Genomic DNA, 18,399 nt, shown 5'->3' on the forward strand with positions numbered 1-18,399 from the left:
GGGTGAAGGTGAGCGACGAGACGTGGGTTGCGGATAGTCACGTGAAGACGTGCTTGGTTGGGGACCCGGATCTTCATAACGAGAGCGGGGACGATCTATGTAGTTCGGTGAACGGGCGTCTGAATATCCTGGCGCGCGACGGCGGCAGAATCGGGCGATATGACCAGGGCCACCGCACGCAAAACAGATCGGCCGGTTGTCGCGCGTTCGCCAGGGATTTGCAGGGATGGGAGCAGACCATGTCACGGACGGCTGAATCGGGGCTGCAGCATACGACACACCATGGGGTGGTGAGGGCTGTTGAAGCTGCTGCCGCTTTACTACCTCAGCGTAACTAAGAGGCGCGGCGACAGGTTGCTGCTGAATGGGCACCGGCATGGCCTCGGAAATCTGCTCTTGAATGACGTGTCGAAGCACGGGAGCCAACGGGATTGGTCGCTGCAGTTGCTGCTGTTGTGGGAGCTCCTGACGCTGAGCAAACGGCAGGAGAGACAACTGACGGGCCACCTCCTCACGCACAAATTCTTTCATTTGTGCGATAAGGTATGGCTGGGCAGGCATGATGTCCAGTGCAGCGAGCGGTTGATTGTACGTCTGAGATGAACGTCGGGTGAGAGCCCGCTGCCTTCTCAACTCGTCGTAGCTGTGGCACAGAGTTACCACTTCAGACACTGTGCCAGGAGACTTCGCAAGAAGCATCTGAAAGACATCGTCGTCGACGCCCTTCATGATGTGCTGTATTTTGGCACTTTCGCTCATTGAGGCATCGGCGCGCCTGCAGAGATCGAGTACGTCCTCAATATAGGCAGTAAATGTTTCATTCGGTTCCTGTGCCCGTGTGCGCAGCCGTTGCTCGGCGCGTAACTTCCACACGGCAGGGCGACCGAAAACGGCAGATATTGCCTCCTTGAAAGCAGACCAGTTTTCAAATTCCGATTCGTGGTTCGTATACCACAGCTTCGCCACGCCAGCCAAGTAAAAGTTCGCGGTACTCAACTTAGTAGCGTCATCCCACTTGTTGGGTCCACTAACTTTTTCGTAGGACGACAGCCAGTCCTCGACGTCCTGGTCTTCCGTACCCGAAAATACCGGGGGGGTCTCGCTGGCGAACGGGGCCGGGACAAACGGCGGCCGGGAGAGGTGGCGGCTGTTGGGCTGCGTCAGCTTGCATGGTCGAGTGCAACGTGCGGGATCGGAGTTCCAGGGTGCCGACGATGTGCGTACCCAGCACGATCCACCAAATGTAAAGATGTTTATTGAGCGAGTCCAACAAACGGGCGGTAGCTCGGAACAGTGAGCGCGGAGAGCAAGATGGTGGTCTTCGAACGCCGGTCTCGTGCCCTCTGTTCTTGATGATGATCGGTATGCCATTCTCCTCCTTTCTTCATTACAACAGTAACACTAGGAAGAAGTGCACTGATCCAAAAACTCTTCTTGATTCATGTCAGCTATTGGCCAATAGCAGCCGCATATGGGAATCTGCTGTATTACGAAATAAAGCGTCCAGAAAAGAGTGAGCAGGCTGCTTTTGAAAAGAGAGCATTTGGAAAAAACGTGACTTTCTGCTCTCCTTGCGAGCTCCACATGCCGTGCACGACTGCAAAATTTGGTTGAGATGTTCCTTGCAGCGTATTGTGTATTGCAGCGGACTGTGTTTTTTCACCAGCCCGAGGGCTGTTTCAGGACCCTTTCAAATGCAAAGTCAGAGAGGCTCAGACAGTCTTATAGATAGCGGCAATGGTAAAGGAGCCTGCTATGAGTAACTACATAAGAGGTCAAAGTGAAATCAGTACAGAAACAATTCATGATTACTCAAAGGGAAGCTGTTTATTTTTTAAAGTGAGATCTGGGTGCCTTAGAATGCGAAGTTATAAAATGAGGTGCACCGAGAAAGAAGAAACATGTGCTTGCTGCGGCAAAGCTAGGGAAACAATGGAGCATGTTTTATTATGATGTAGAGCTATCTACCCACCTGTCGGTTTAGGCTCCTTGAAGCCCTTGGGTTCAGGCATAGGGTTTCTCACTATAACACCTAGAGGGAAATCTGGCGCCACCATCTATGGGAGTTTCCTAAGGGGCACTGTGCCATCATGGGTAGTATTGTGGGTAGTATAAAGTTGTATTGATACGTGGTGGTCCTCAATATGGGCTGAACGGTCAGCTCGATCGGCACATTCATTGCCGATAATCCCGCAGTGACTTGGAAGCCATCGGAAAGTTATTTCATGGCCTGCATCACTTATATGGTGCATCGTCTATGTAATCTGAAACTAGCTGTTTGTGTGGTTTGCGTCGTAAAGGTGACAGTAGAGAATGCAGTGCCGCCTTTGAATCGCAGAAGATCGTCCACTTGTGTGGCGGTTCATCACCGACGTAATGAAGGGCGGTAAAGAGTGCTGCGAGCTCTGCTGCCGTCGATAATGTGGCGTGAGTCGTCTTAAATTTTAGGGTTGTAACTTTCGCAGGTATCACGATTGCTGCAGCAGAGCTGTTTGGCAGGACAGATCCGTCAGTGCAGATAAGCGTAGAGTCACAGTAGTTCTGAAAAAATAGTAACCTTTGCTGTTTAAGGGCTGGTGGTGATAGATCAGCTTTTTTCGTGATGCCAGCTAATGTGAGGTTGATTTTTGGCTGAGCGAGGCACCATGGAAGAATCAAAGGTCTCGCAGCCAGAGTGACACAAGCTGGCAATGATTCATCATGAACGGTTGTCATTTGGCTGAAAGATGTGCACGGTCTGTCCGCTTGGTAGAGAGGCTAGGCGGTGGCGAGGGGTCTTGGCAAGATGCCTTATGTGGGTACTCAGCAATTCAATTTCAATGTGGGTCTTGACAAGGTGATCTCTAGCAATTACTGTAGTAGCCTACTGTTTATGCACTGTGAGGCAGGCCTAGGCAGATCCGGAGCGCTTGAGCTTGAACACTTTGTATTGTGCATAGATTCGTTTTGCCTGTGTTGGTTATTGCTGGCAAGCTGTACCACAGAAAGCAGAGAAAATGTACCCTGTACAGTTGTAGCATAACACTTGTCCACATTGCCCAAGTCTTGCCAGTGAAAAACTTGAACAGGTGGCAGATGCCTGTCAACCATTTTTTCGCATGTGATATGTGAGGGCTCCATGACAAGTCCGTGTCGATAATGACACGTAGAAACTTGTAAGATCAAACATATGGTATTATTTGGCCATTGATTATTACGCTGTAGTTTGTCATGGGTTTGCGTGCAAATGGCACTAGTGTGCATTTCTTGGAGGAAATTTCCAGGCCTCGATGACTGTATTGCAATATGTGCACTAAAGTAAATGGCTAGGAATTGATTAGTTAAATATTGTTAATTATTCAGTTATGTCACTGTAAGTAATCTCCGCCTCTTTGAGTAATCCAGCTCAATGAGTAGATTTGTGCTATATACCACAGGAGATTTTTAAAATTTCGTGAACATGAAAAGAAACACCGAGTTTAACTGCAGTTAAAGAAACAACCGGTTGTCAGAGTTAGTCTGGAGCCTTCCACCACAGCGTGCCAGGTTTGCATTGAACTGCTACACCCTCCCAAACTGATTAGTCGAGGCAGTAGGACGCATACATAACTCGGAACTACTGCCAGCTGTGTTCTAAGAGCAGTACATACAGCTCACTTCACTGTTAAAGGGAACACGTGAATGTAAAGCATTTGTGTGTACAGCAAAAGTTGTATAAAGCCAGTTATATTTAATACATAACTAACAACGACGGCAGCAGCAGTGCCGCTGCTGCCGCAGCTGCTGGTGTTGCTGTTTGACTTTGTAGACTTAGCAGTGATGAAATTTTATCAGATATACTACCTTTTTGAATGTTTTGTCAGTTTCAGTCTAACGAAGCAGTGCCGTGTGCTTTGCTGTGTAACTTGCTGAAGACATATAAAGGAGATTGCATTTTATTGTGTGTCAGCAGCAAAAGTTTTTTGGCAAGAGGCCCTTCAGTGTAAAAGAAAGGGGCTTACTTTAAAGGATCTTAGTTCACTCGTGTCACGGGTATAACATAGTTTTTAAAGCATTCTTTACCAGTCTAAACTGATTTAGGGTTCCTCTTTACGGTCCCTTTAATATTTTGGAACGGGAAGCCCGGGCGACAAAAGTGTAAGGACTGCCTCAGGCTGAAGTCCTTGGCTGATGCTGCAAAATTTATGTGCAGTGGATTAGGTGGATGAGCTGGAGATGTGCTGTAAAAATTGGCATTCCAGGTTTTAGTATGTGCCCCATCAAATGTTGCCGTTGACAACTTGGTGGAAAGACTCTTGGGCACATCACTGAAGGTTGTGCGCCTCGGCCACCCGGCACGCCTGCTGCCTGGCATTGCTTGGCACTCCCTCGATGCCATCCTGGCTCGGTCAGACGACTTCGGCATCATCGGCGACATCCGCAAGGAGATAGACGACCTAACGGTATGGCATCATTGCAGCCAGGAGCTTGCTTTTGCATTTTTGCTTGCAATCATAGGAATGGTGAACTTCTGCCTAATGTCAAAACTGCTATAGATTTTTTTTTTAATGCATTCACGTTTCTCTACTGAGCAGTATTGCTTTCAAAAAGTCAGTTGCCTGGTGTTTAATATCAGTCCCACACAGAATTGCCAGCCCCCAAAGCTAATTTCCACCTAAGCCGGTTAGAAAAATTCCCTAGATTTCCCTAGATTTAGCCAAAGTGCGGTTATTTAGTATGTTCTCTAAGATAAACTGCATTTGTGCTATGCAAATACACTGCAGATTTTAGTTTTAAGACTTATTTATGTACGCATTTGAAAGGATTTATTGAAGTCATTGTGCAAGTTACAATGCTTGCAACAGCATTTATTTGCACACAGCCTGAACAATGTCAGACATAGGAGCAAAGCTTTAGTAAAATGCACATTCATATGCAGGAGATAGCCGCACTTCTTTATTGAGCAGTTGAAATACATGCTTACATATAAGAAAAATAATGCAATGAATGCTAAAATTAATAAAGCCTATGTTGCCCGACTGGAGGCATACAAACCGCTCATACTCATGTGTCACATAACAGGTTGCAAAAATTTTTTAAGTGGTCAATACATCGTTCATCCCAAATGGTACATGTCTTTTCGCATGAAGTTGATGTGACATTGGTGCATATAAAATTGTAACAGTGCACTCCTAACAAATCTTGCTTGGCGTGAAGCATCACCTGCAGGGTCACTGCTTCCAGTCTGTTCCTAGTCTTTGTCTTGATAAGGTTAATTTGAGAGAAAGCTCTCTCTACAGTAATGCTGGAAAGAGGAAGGCATAGCAGTTTGCTCACAAAGTCACTTAGTGCCGGAAACATAGCGGCACTGTCACCTTGTGTGGTGTGTTGCACACTTTTCCAACAATGTTCCACACTTACATCCACTAGTAAAGCTAGATCCGTGTTTTGAAGATGTCTCCATTCACTGTCGAGCTTGTTGATCTTTACCGTAACCAATAAATGGAACGAAGCAAGAGGAGCAATTTAAGCAACACGTCTCTCTACTACAGAGCGGGGATCAACTGCCTCCAGCAATCTGTCATCTGTAAATTCATCTGTAAATTGTCTAGAGAACATCTTTTGACAACTTGACCTGCGCCTTCGATATAAAATTCCAAACATTTCAGGCGGAAGTTGTGCACAGCTGTAAGAAAAAATGAGCGATTCCTTTTTCCTTTAGGTAATCTTGGGTAATACCCAGTGTCCTAATACCTACATTTCTACAGCTGGCACATGAAAATCATCAGGGCTCGAGTGGGACAAAGTTACTTGGGTCTTTGTAGTGCAATCGATTGAGCGGCGTTTAACACAGGTATCGCAGGTTCGAGATAAATATTCCATTAAAGGTATGCAGAAATCGATAGTACAGCTTAGTACGAACAGCAATATATATTTCAGTAAGCGTGATCTGTTAACTGCCGCAAGGCATCCACACTTTGTCATTTACTTAACAATCTGCATTCACCGCGTTGCTGTACAATTATAATTAAGTTGCAGGGACAAAAATCAAAACACAGCATGACCTCTGTAGTTCCAGCGCGACAGTGGTTTATTTCCTACATGTGTAAGTGGAAAATTTCCCAGAATTTTGGCAAATTTCCCTTTTGGCCTTAAGATGAGGTAAATTTTCTAGATCTAGGGAAATTTCCCCACGGTTTGGCAGCACTGGTCCCACAGTACCATGTATGTGATGGGTTTCCTGTGGCCTTATTTTGTAAAGAGTCCCTTCGGCTTCATTCTTTGAATCCTCTGTTAATTGCTTCTATTCTAACAGTGATTTCGTGACTGCTTCTCATTTGTTTCAGCGATACACATATAACTTGTAGCGTAGAAATCCAAACTAGACAGAAATTGATAGAATGTGGATGCTTGAAGTTATGAACTGTTTGAACAATGAATGTAGCTGAAGCCAATGTTTCAGCAACGGGAATCACTTCCATGAATTGCCACAATGAAAACCTCAAAGCATGGAACAATAACGTATATTCCTGTCCAATGCTTCCTGCTCGTATTTTGCTTTGCCTACTGCGGTGACTTGGCTTTTATGCTGTTCCGCTGCTTAGCATCAGATCATGTCTTGGATTCCCAGCTATGACAGCCTCATTTTGATGGTTGCAGTGACGCCAGATCAAAATTAAGCCCCAACTACAGCAATGTCAATTTGCCACTTTGGTATACCAAATGCCGTCAGTTTTGATTGTATTTTTATTCCTGCTGTTGCCATCACAGCATGTTCCACGTATTCAACTGTGCACCTAAAAAATCTCTAATCCTTTCTGCTGTGTCATACAGCGCGTCATAAACTGACAACAGGAAGCATATCTCGTGACGCCACCTCGAGCGACAGCATACTGTGTATCGCCATGACGACACCATAATAGCACATAAAAACGATGCACGCAAAGTAAAACGGGCTTTTTCTGCTCGTGTTTCCGAGGCGTTCACTCGAAACACAACAGTGGCGAGGAGGATGGGATCGACTCGGTAGGGAAATGCCTTGAATTACTGAAACAGGCAGTTATGGTACCTGGGCAAGTGCCTGCATTCACCGAAGAGGAAGGAGGCTGGTCCGCGTATAAAGTATGCTCAGAAGCTCTCTGTCAATCACAAGAAATCACAGGTACAGAAAAACAAGCTCTGCTGGTGGCTGCTCCATCCAACAGTGCTGTCAAGGTATTCCAGGGATAATGCCACCCCAAAAGCATGAACAACCTCACATACAGTGATGTCATCAAGCATCTGCAGAGCCACTACGAGCTGCAAGTCAATGAAACAGTAACCAGTTACCAGTTTTTCACGCGCACACGGGCAGAAGATGAGACAGTTCGGGATTTCGTAGCTGCACTTCGTCGCATGGCCGAAGATTGCAATTTTGGAGACATGCTGCACCGTATGCTGCGGTACCGCATAGTATGTGCTGTTCAAAATAGAGATGAAAGCTGTCTATTGTTGACCCGCAGTTCCCTGTCATTGAAGGAAGCAGAAGACTTCGCAATTTCAGCTGAAGTTCCTGTGGCAAACGTGCAGCACGTGTAGAAACTACCCTCCCAGGAGGCACACAACTAATTTTGTCAGGTTGGTCCACTCTTTTCCAATGTCTAGGAAACAAAGTGGGCTGCCTTGCAATGAACACCGGCCTTGCACCCTATGTGCTGCACTCTCGCATCAAGCAGATGATTTCCGTCATCTCAGAACAGTGTGCCATCGGTGCCAGAAACGTGGCCACTTAGCACGAGTGTGTGGAGCGTTGGGTGAAGGTACTAAGGTGAGGCGACAAGTGTACGCACTTTCACAAAGCCCACAGGATAGTTCTGAGGACTTCGAAGCTTTGCACACGCCGATTGCGAATGAAGTGCGTACACTGGTGGTGATAACAATTAACAATTGATAACTATTAACTATGATAACAATTTGTTATCATAGTAGCTAAGACGAACCATGTTTTTCCCATGAAACATCGATATTTTAATGCGTCTCTAAATGTCGCCAAAAATGATTTTTAGCGCCTCACGCAACAAAAACATGCTTCATAAGAGGTATATCACGTGACCTACTATTGAACTGGTCTTAATATTAGTAGTGAAGTGCAGTATACTTTTTATTGTTATGAGTATTTCCTGACACACAATGCGCAGGTAAGCGTTCGTTCGTAGTGAGCAGAAAAGTGGCCTCACGTTAAGCCTATTCTCTGCCGAATGAGTTGGAAAGGAGTGCCGCTCATGATGTTGGCAGGCACGGGATCACCTTTGAGTGTGATTCTGCTGGCAGTTTTCGAGTAACCTTGAGGCAAGTAGTCATGTCTGCAGGCAACAATAATGAAACTGTTATGTTTCAAAGGCCCACTTCTTATCACTGGGAAATTGCAACTCAATGCAACCATGGGTGGCACGACAATTCAGGCCGAACTGGTCGTCGTTGATTGTCCGGGACTGACGCTTAATGGCCGTGACATCATTCGAAGCTTCAATACGGCATGTGTCCCGGTACTCACTACAAATGCTGTGGCATGTGTACAAGTGAACACTGCAGACAGAATGCTGGAAACCTTGTTATCAAAGTACATATGGCAGTGGAACTGCAAAGGTATGCGGCGCTAGAAGAATGTGCTCTTGCACTACGCATAGTATGTCAGGCAGCTCACAGACTGGATGTCGCAGCACTCCAAGACACATGAGTTCCTTTAGTATTGCCTGGATATACTGCCTCTTATAACTGTAGCATACCATGTGTAGATCACTCCACAGAGTTTCAAACAATAATTACTAGAAGGAACTCTTGTGCCAGTGTCTATGGGAGCTGCATGCGTGGTGGTTCAGCCAGTATCGGGATGACGGATTTGCCTAAACTTCATCCTTCTGTCTTCAAACACTTTTGTGACTTTATAAGGTCAACATTTTGAACAAAGTACTGCATTATAAGTAATTAAATAAGCACCATTAAAATTGTCCAACGGTAGGTTTCTAACACAGTACGTCTAGTACGGAAGCCCGATGTTGAAACCATTGTGCCACGTATGCATGCATCTACAGGTGGCATAGAACAAACACCCTTATGAATTTCTCACTGGCAAGCAAGCGCGTTAAGACGTTTGGCACATTTCAATTTGGCCACCTCGACAGGCTGCACCACTGCACTTAGTAGCGATTAGGTGTGTTCATAAGGTCTTCTGCATTTGTAAAAGTGTAGATTGCTTTGAAACTTAGGTCAATGAAGGTAGATAAAGCACAATAAACAAAGCCACAAGAACATCTCAAGTCCCAAGCGCAGACAGATACAAATACTAACCATAATTCCCATGGTGGCTGAACGATTGCAGCACCGCAGTTCCCTCTAGTAATTATTGTCGAAAATTGTATGAGTCACTCCTCTTCAAAAAGGACCACCCGTACATCGAGTATTGATGGTGACACTTGTTGCAAATACCCACACAGTGATGCAAGAAGCTATTGGTCGTATTAACAATCGGGACAAGGCAAGCATGCTCCTTCACTTCACTTCACTTTTAGTATTTTCTTATAGACCCCTCAATGGGGGCATTACATAAGGGGTGGGGTTTACAAATGTTGTTTATTCTAATTAGTGGCCACATGAGTTCAGTGAAGAATATTAGTATTAAGCTTATCAGCAAACGTCGATGAGCAGGTGATTTCGCCTATGTGATGGGGCAGGCCGTTCCAGTCGGTTGATGATCAGCAAAAGAAAGATGCTGGGAAGGTTGTAGTATGGCTGCGTGGACGGGTTACTTGCAAGGAATGCCCTGCACGCAGGGAATGGTGAGGGGTGGGGCCAACACATATGGTGCATGATGGAGCGAGCTGTAATAAACCTTATTAAAGAGGACTAACGAACCAATGGAATGCTGGGATGATAGCGTGTTTAAGGCAGACTGTGCTTTTAGCAGTGATACTCTAGTGTTGTAAGAATTCAAAGAATGAATGAATCTTGCTGCACGATGCTGAATTCTTTCAAGTGCATTGATAAGGGAAGTTTGATGTGGTGACCAGATGGGGGATGCGTATTCAAGTTTCAGATGTACGAGTGTCTTGAAGTCTAGCAGTTTGGCGTGTTGCGGTGCATGACACAGATGGCGTTTTAGGAATTCCAATGTTTGGTTAGCGGATGCAGTAATGCGTGTTACATGAGCAGACCAGTCTAAGTCGTATGAAAGGGTGATGCCGAGGTATTTAAATGTGTCCACTTTTTCTATGGTAGTATTAGTAATATTATACGGCGAGTACAAGGGCTGATGACGGCGAGTGAAGCGCATTACTTTACATTTATTAGGGTTAAGGGTCATTAACCAGTCGTTACACCAGTCTTGCACTTTGTTAAGGCCATTTTGTAACATACTGTGGTCAGAGTCGTTAGTTATTATGTGGTAGATGACACAATCATCAGCAGACATACGGATTTGAGAGGGAACACAAAGAGGAAGGTCGGTAATGTAAATAAGAAAAAGTAGGGGGCCTAGAACGCTACCTTGTGGGACGCCAGATATTACAGGGAGCCATATGTCAAAACTGATTGTACTCTGCGGATTTCTCGATTACCTGATTGATGACATGGATGTGATCCATTGTAGCGTATCCCTTCCTTGAACCTGCCTGTTCCCTTGGTTGACTAAAGTCCAGTGTTGCCCTTATTCTGTTGTAGATTATCTTGGTGAATATTTTATGTAATACTGGAAGTAAGTTATTGGGCCAATTATTTTTTAATTCTTTGATGTCTGAATTTTCTGGGACCCTTGCAGTCAATAGACACTTCGTATGGAGAGTAACCAGTTTTCCAAGCATTATGTCTCCTTCATCTTTGATTATATCGACTGTTATTCCATCTTCTCCTTCCGCTCTTCCCCATTTCATGCCTTGCAAGGCCCTTCCGACTTCATCGCTAGTTATGGGAAGAGTTTCTGTATCCTGTTCATTACTGTTTCTAATGGAGCTATCCTGACTCTTCTGGGTACTGTACAGGTCAGTACAGAACTTTTCTGCTGCTTTTACTATAGCTTCGAGATTACTGATGATATTACCCTGCTTATCTTTCAGTGTATACATCTTGGCTTGTCCTATGCCAAGGTTCCGTCTCACTGATTTCAAGCTGCGTCCATTTTTTATGGCTTCTTCAGTATTTCTCACGTTATAGTTTCGAATATCACTTATTTTTGCCTTGTTGATGAATTTTGACAGTTCCACAAATTCTGTCTTATCCCTTGAGGTGGACACTTTTATTCTTGGTCGTTTCTTTATTAGGTCATTTGTTACTCGGAAGAGCTTGCCCACTGGTTGCCTTGGTGCCTTGCCTCCCACTTCAGTTGCTGCCCCTGAAGCCAGCCTAGTTACGGTTTCATTCATTATATCTATGTCATCTTCATCTCTCTGTTCTAAGGCTGCATATTTGTTTGCAAGCATGAGCCTGAATTCGTCTGCTTTTACCCTTACTGCTTCTAGGTTGACCTTTTTTTTCTTGACCAATTTTACTCTTCCTCTCTTCAAATTGAGGTGAATCCTAGCCCTCACTCACTTTTGATCACTGCACTTTGCCCTACCTATCACTTCTACATCCTGCACTATGCTGGGATCGGCAGAAAGTATGAAATAAATTTCATTTCTTGTTTCACCATTAGGGCTTTTCCAAGTCCATTTTCTGTTGCTACATTTCCTGAAAACGGTGTTCATTATTCTCAGCTTATTCCTTTCTGCGAATTCTACCAGCATCTCTCCTCTAGCGTTCCTAGAATCGACACCGTAGTTGCCAATTGCCTGTTCACCTGCCTGCTTTTTCCCCACTTGTTGAAGTTTGAAGGTTTATTAATAATTTTGACGTTGCAAACAGAACACGAGAGGTATAGAAGAGGATAACATGGAGGCTGACTCTCAACTGAATTTAAATTGGAAAAAATAAGAAAGAAACATGCATGGTGGTGAAGCCAAAAACCGCAAGAAGCAAGAAACGGAATTGCATGTGTGCAACACAGATGTCCTGTTGCCAATATTGAGTGAATGGCATAAGGATCACCCTTGATGTGTGTAATTAAACAGTCCAATTTGATAAAGCTCAAACAGATGGTGGATGCGTATGTTATTCTTAATTTCTTCCGCATGTTTATGCCTCAGGTACTTGTTAGTTTGGCTGGCTTGTGTGTTTAAAGGGCAATAGATTTGGCCAAAGACATTCACTGACAACCACGTCACATTGAAGGCCCCGCTTTCTTCCTTTTTTGTTGGGAGGCACTTGAGATGTGAATTTGCAGGCTCTGCAGTGGATGGTTTACCAAAGTCGCATGTCATGACCAGTGACGTTGCAGTCGGTTTGTCTAACGTTCATGTGTGTGATTCTCTGGCAGGAGGCGGGGTTCCCTCATGATGACAAGCTTTCTTTCATTTGAAATTTGAGCTGCTTTTGCACCGTGCAGCGGTTTGACAATTACAGATGCAGTAATCAGCACGCACATGGCACTTGTCTATGCTGACTTTTGATGAGGGGCCCTTTGAGAGAGAGCCAACATGACATGGCTTATTTGTAATTTTAAAAAATTCTAAATGTAGGTCTCAACCTTTATAAATATGCTAGTGACTGTCGGACCACACTAAATAATTTACTGTGATGCTTGCACTTTGGTTTTGGTAACGAGGAGGTGGATGCAGTATGGCATCATGGTACATGGGCACTCTTCATTTTTATTTCAATTATTTTTTTATTTATGAAATACTGCAGGCCTTGTAAAAGTCCAAGCAGAAGGGATTAGGTATATATAAGATAAAATACTGAATGTAAAAAAACTGAAGTACAGTACAAAATATCGTAACAAGCTTTTGTGGGTAAAAATAAATATAATAAAGATTGAATGTAGCATTATACAAGCAATAATGAAATCTTTGAATGCAATACAGCATTTTGAGAGAAAATGTAGAACAGTTTATAACAAAAGACATGGCATAGAATTCGCAAGTCACGAAAGGGTGGTAGCTTGGGCTGGTCGGTGAAACATTACTACTTCAGGCAACGAAAAGCCCTTTTCACTGGTGCGCAAAATGTTCAAGGAAGAAGGTGACAGGACAGAATTCTTTCTTCCTTCCTTCAATGTTTTGTGCACTAAAAACGGTTTTTCTTTGTCTGAGGTCATTAAAGTAATAACAAAGTTATAGAAGAGAATATATCCCAATTGAAAAAAAAACAGGTTCTCTAACCTTGAGAACACACCTAGTTTACATATAAATTCGTTCAATTAAGTCTGCGCTTATTAGTTTTTCCACAGTTAGACTGTTTCGCTCCGTTATTGTGCTAGTTCTGGCATTGTAAGGTGTTACTGTGATTGCTACAGCTGCCACATACAACCACAGTGCTGTAGTTCTTAATTTTCTGTGGGAGGGGGGGAGGGGTAACATCTATCAAAACGCCCCCTTCGGACCTAGCATTACTGCTACATGACATCGGCAAATTTTGCTCTGTGTCATGATGTGATAATGACATGTCAATGGTGCCTGGTGTTGCATTTCAAAATGACCTTAGCATCCAAGTAAAATACCTTATAAGTGTTTCCCAACTTCTATACTTCCCTGCCCTGGTGGTGTAGTAGGTTTGGCGTTGAGCTGCTAAGCCCGAGGACTTGGTATCAAATTTCGGCCATGGTGACAGCATTTCAGTGTAGGCGAAATTCGATAATGCCGATATACCATGCATTGGTGGGTGTACGTCAAAAAAACCCATTTGGTCCAAAATTGGTCCAGAGTCTCCCACCATTGCATGCCTCATAATCATATCGTGGTTTTTGGTACATAAAAGCACATAATTAAATTTTTTTATTTTCATAGTTCCTGTCACCTTCATGTCCAAATTTCATGCAAATTCTTTTACGTGCAAAAAAGAAATGTGTGGTGTGGTTTCTAAAACTATGCAAATATGTGCTGAAATATGCCAATACTCCTTTAAGTTTGGGTCCAGAAACTCCTTACAAACATCTGTAATTCAACTGACATTGTGGTTGGCACATAGTGTATGTAACCCCTGAAAAAAGTGCAAGCAATGTCTGCTAAGCAGTCAGCCTCAGTCCAGTCACTCTTTTTGCACTAGACTTTAAGAAGAGAATGGATGTACTACCTGGAAAAGCTGTTTACTCTGTGAGATGTTTGGTCCAGAGGAAGTACACTGGTTGCATGGAAAACTTACCAAAGTTCTCAAAAAGGTTTCTGCTTATCAGAGAATTTAATTCAACTGAGTCTTATTGTGAGCGTCTCAGTTTATTTGTTTCCTAACAGACTCTTTTCTACTTTTGTGATCTTTCTTCAGTCCTCAACTGGCAAGAGCAAGGCCAAGGGCTACCAAATGCATGGCAAGCTCACAGAACTGCGTAAGGAGCTCAAAGACCGCGAGCGCAGGGCCATTGGCCGAATCCTCGCCAATGCCGACGTGGTGCTGTCGACGCTCACCACGGCCTCAGATGATGGGCCACTGAGGAACCTGCCCGATGGCCACTTCCAAGTGGCCGTCATTGATGAATGCTCGCAGGTAGGGGGGCTACTCTTATACCTTAAAATACGGAGCATGCGTCCATGTTAATAGTGTCGTGTGGAATTCCAGCTGTGCATCCCCCAATTTTACAACATTCCATGCTTTATGATGGATTGGTGCAGTCCTGGCAAACTGCCCATAGATACAATGCATTAAAAACCTAAATTATACAATGCGACCCGTGCAGAACTGCGAACCCAATGGCACAAGCGTGAGAAGCGCCATCAGCTTCCGGCAGCTTCTTGCAGCGCCGACCATTCCCTGAGGAAGCGGATAGCACCCCTTCGCATGTGGAAAGCTCCGACTGGTTTCTGGTCTCCCTTCTAGCCTTCTTTTTTTCTTCCCTTGCATTCGGTGCCCTGTCATCGTTCGTTTGCCTTCCCCCTCTTCGCGTCACTCAACCGCCTCCCGCTTTCGTCCCTTTGTTGCCATCTCATTGCGCATTCTCTCTCAATGTTTTCTTTCGGCAGCACGTGCTGCCGAAAGAAAACATCGGTAATTTGGTAATGGTAATGCTTGATACCTTAAATATTCAGATTTTAGCTCTGGAAACATAACATAAAGTTCATAGTAGGAGTAACCAGTAATGTCATGTGGCTCCGACTGTGCGTTTTCCTGTTTAATTAAAATTTCAGTGTTTGTCCTCTGTGTTTTTTTCGTGCAACCCTGTTATAACAACTATCAGTTATAACAATGCAATTTTCTTGACACTTGAATATTGTTATAAATCAGTTTGACTATACTTACATGTCAATTTTGTTCATGTATTGTGACAGTTTACATTTTTGTATAGGTGCAGTCAGCCACGGAACTTTACAGGGCATGACACACTGAAACTTTGATTTTGAGAATATGTGTCCAGACTTCACAGGAATTCAGGCTTTTCAGAAATCTAATGGCCCGTAAGTGCCCTGTAATCTTTTGTGAACAACCACATTGTTTCGTTATGTCTTGTTTAGTAGGGGATGGAACACTGAACTTTTGTTAAATGGGCGATAACTGGTCTTAATGAGCCCTGGGGTACGCAAGGATAGGTGTGGCAACATGGCGGTAACAATGTAGATTATGTCGAGAGAGGAGAGCCAAGGAGCTGGAGGACCAGACACAGCTTGCTGTTTTGTCTGCTCAAAGTTCACAGAGGAGTAGGAGGAGGAGAGGGGGACGTAGAATACACAGCACACGGGATGGTGGCACCATCTGCCTATCCTTTTTGCAACATATACATCTGTTGCGCTCCTGCTCTAGTCCATTATGGGGCTGCAGTGTGCATTTTAAAAAATGGTATGATAAAAGCGGTCGTCTATTAGGGTAACAGAATGGGTGCCAAGAGAAGGGCAGTTGAGGGTGTGATGAGATTGCTACGTCTGCAGGCTTAAGAGAGAGTTGGCTTGTGCAAGACAGGAGTATCGTGCTTGCTTCTACTGTGCCCTTGATGGTAATGCGCTGCTTGATTTTCATGGTCAGAAATGAAAAATGCAATTCTCTGCATTGTTAATGTGCACCCTGATATTCATATATTTAAAAAAATTTAAGTGGTATGTTCTTGAGTGTTCACTCACAAGTTTTTCACAGTAAGAAAGAAATGGCAATTTGTTCTCACTCTGAAAAATGTGTTACATTCGAGCTACAGTGGACTTATCACTTACAGTTTCTGTCAGAGGCTTCCTTATCACTGCCGATGGCCCAGAATATTTAATCCTTAGTGCCATCTATGGCATTTGAGAGACCACGTTTCTTAGACACCTTGCAGACCATGGCAGTCTAACAAACTTGCAGAGCAGGCACAAAGCTATTGCAGCTACCACAGCTGTGGCGACGCATGAATCTTTAATTCCAGTGACAGTAGCTTACTACTATTTTAGTTTCGGTTTAGTATTCAAATCTAACGTGTGTCGTATTGTAGCACATTATTCGGAAAAAAAAGTGCACGTCAGAATTGAGTGCACACGGCAAGTGGAGATCACTGTGTGAAGCCTTTGTCATGCTGCCGAGTGAAACAGGCCAATTTCTAATGTGCAGTCCCTGGAAGTTGCTTGCTGGATGGCGCTTCTCCGAGCACCCAAGTGCATTCTTGCCGGGGACCATCACCAGCTACCCCCGACCATCGTCTCTGAAGCGTGAGGGCCTGTACTTATGTTTTCTTTTTCTTTTATCTTTTTTTCAAGTCACGTCAAGAGAGAGAAAAGTTTAATGATAAAAAAGGCAGAGAGGTCAGCTTACGGTACATTCTTAGTCAAAATTATGCGGGCCACATTGCCTGCATTTTGCAAGGCTGACTACAGGCTGTTAAGGGAACTCTCGTTTTCACCATTCAGAGGTCTGGACTGTCAGGAGCGCTTCGAGAACCGAAACCACTCATCTAAGCAGTTGGAAAGGCTTCAGAGGTCCGAAATCAGTACTGAAAATGATGTCAACACGAAGAGGATGCAGGACAAGCACTGTCTAACAACTGAAATTTATTTGATGCAAAACAAAAAGGAAACGCACCCTGCACACGCATGCCATTATGTGACATCATGGAATACATCAGAAGCTGGAGCTCTAAATTTAACAATGAGATAGATGGTATAGATGAACAATTATGTTGTCTTTGAATATGGAAAGCTTCTTCCAGTTCACATACTTTTTTATCTTTGTGCTAGGTGATGACTTTAGTGCAATTAAAGACTTGCAACCTCACTTACTGCAATAGGCTGGCAGATGTGAGGCCGGCGTTCACTTTAATGCATTGTGATGACATAAATGCTTATTTAAGCATTCATGCAAGAATTTTTATTTGCTTGCGAAAAAATTAGTCAAGCCTTTGCTTAGGCAAAACCTGAACTAACCTCACTTCTTTAATGAAATGCTCGGTTGCAAATTTATGAGCAAAGATTATCGTGTATCATATATGATACACCATGCAGTTAGGGGTATACTTTTTGACCATGCAAAAAGACATTTGACTTGCACAAAACTTGCAAAAAGTATGAAATCCATTGAAAAATCTTGACACATTGCATGAAAAAAATGGAGCGTAGTTCTCACAGCGCCAGCGAGTACAAGTTTCATTAAAGTTTGCTGATGTCACCCTCAGTTATCCGATTCATACCTTCAGTATCTAGGTCAGATCATTTATATACCTTGGTTTTAGGTTAATTTATTATTTGCATTGTCAGTATGAGTTTGACGCAAGCCGAAAGTAAACCTTCCTCTTCTTGTCAGAGTTATTTGTTGCTTCTATTGTTATTAGCTCCTAGAACATGACAGGCCCCACGCTTCTTCATCGTAAACACTACTGGCATTTTCATTTTCTTTCCCAATCGGCACCAATAACTGTTCCGAGAAAAAGTGCAGTTCAACAAAATAAATTTTGCCACCAAATTTGTTCTTTCACGGGGAAACATATCGCTACTGTCCTCGACAGAATAACCTATAACTACATGCTGTATCAGATATGATACAGCAATTATTCTAGCATTGCCATTTGTTGGGCGTGTTGGGAAACTGAAAGCATATTTAGTGCCAGCAAACAAGGACGGAAGGCGGAAGGGGACATTGTGGTGTCGTCTCCCTTCCGTCCTTGTTTGCTGGCACTAAATATGCTTACAGCAATTATTGTTTGCCTCACAGAACCACCCTAATGTATTTCTCAATTAACACATCACAGTAGGCTAACAGAGTAAACAAACACCCGGATATTATTTGTGCACTGATTTCAAGTGTATAGATTGTGTAAATAATCTTTTTCTGTACGAATTCTTTGCACATTGTGTGATGAGCTGCCACCATACACTTAAAGACAAGGTCTTCTTAGCTACACATGGGTTTGGTGTATCTGAGATCTGGGTATCTAGTCACCACTTTCAGAAAACATCCACCACCGATTACGACATTCCCCAATACAAAATT

At 43.8% G+C, this 18,399-nt stretch overlaps 1 protein-coding gene across 3 annotated transcripts in view; it reads left to right on the forward strand.

The window, feature by feature from the left end:
* Window positions 1–18,399, forward strand: part of LOC135912594 (DNA-binding protein SMUBP-2-like) — a 77,005-nt gene that overhangs the window by 15,181 nt on the left and 43,425 nt on the right. For all 3 annotated transcript variants that reach the window (XM_070525305.1, XM_065445089.2, XM_065445091.2), the window contains exons 7-9: window positions 4,221–4,421; window positions 14,287–14,505; window positions 16,528–16,625. In XM_070525305.1, coding sequence (XP_070381406.1) covers window positions 4,221–4,421; window positions 14,287–14,505; window positions 16,528–16,625 — 518 coding nt within the window. The remainder of the gene's footprint in view (window positions 1–4,220; window positions 4,422–14,286; window positions 14,506–16,527; window positions 16,626–18,399) is intronic.

Source organism: Dermacentor albipictus, chromosome 9 (assembly GCF_038994185.2).
Source record: "Dermacentor albipictus isolate Rhodes 1998 colony chromosome 9, USDA_Dalb.pri_finalv2, whole genome shotgun sequence".
NCBI classification, from domain to species: domain Eukaryota; kingdom Metazoa; phylum Arthropoda; class Arachnida; order Ixodida; family Ixodidae; genus Dermacentor; species Dermacentor albipictus.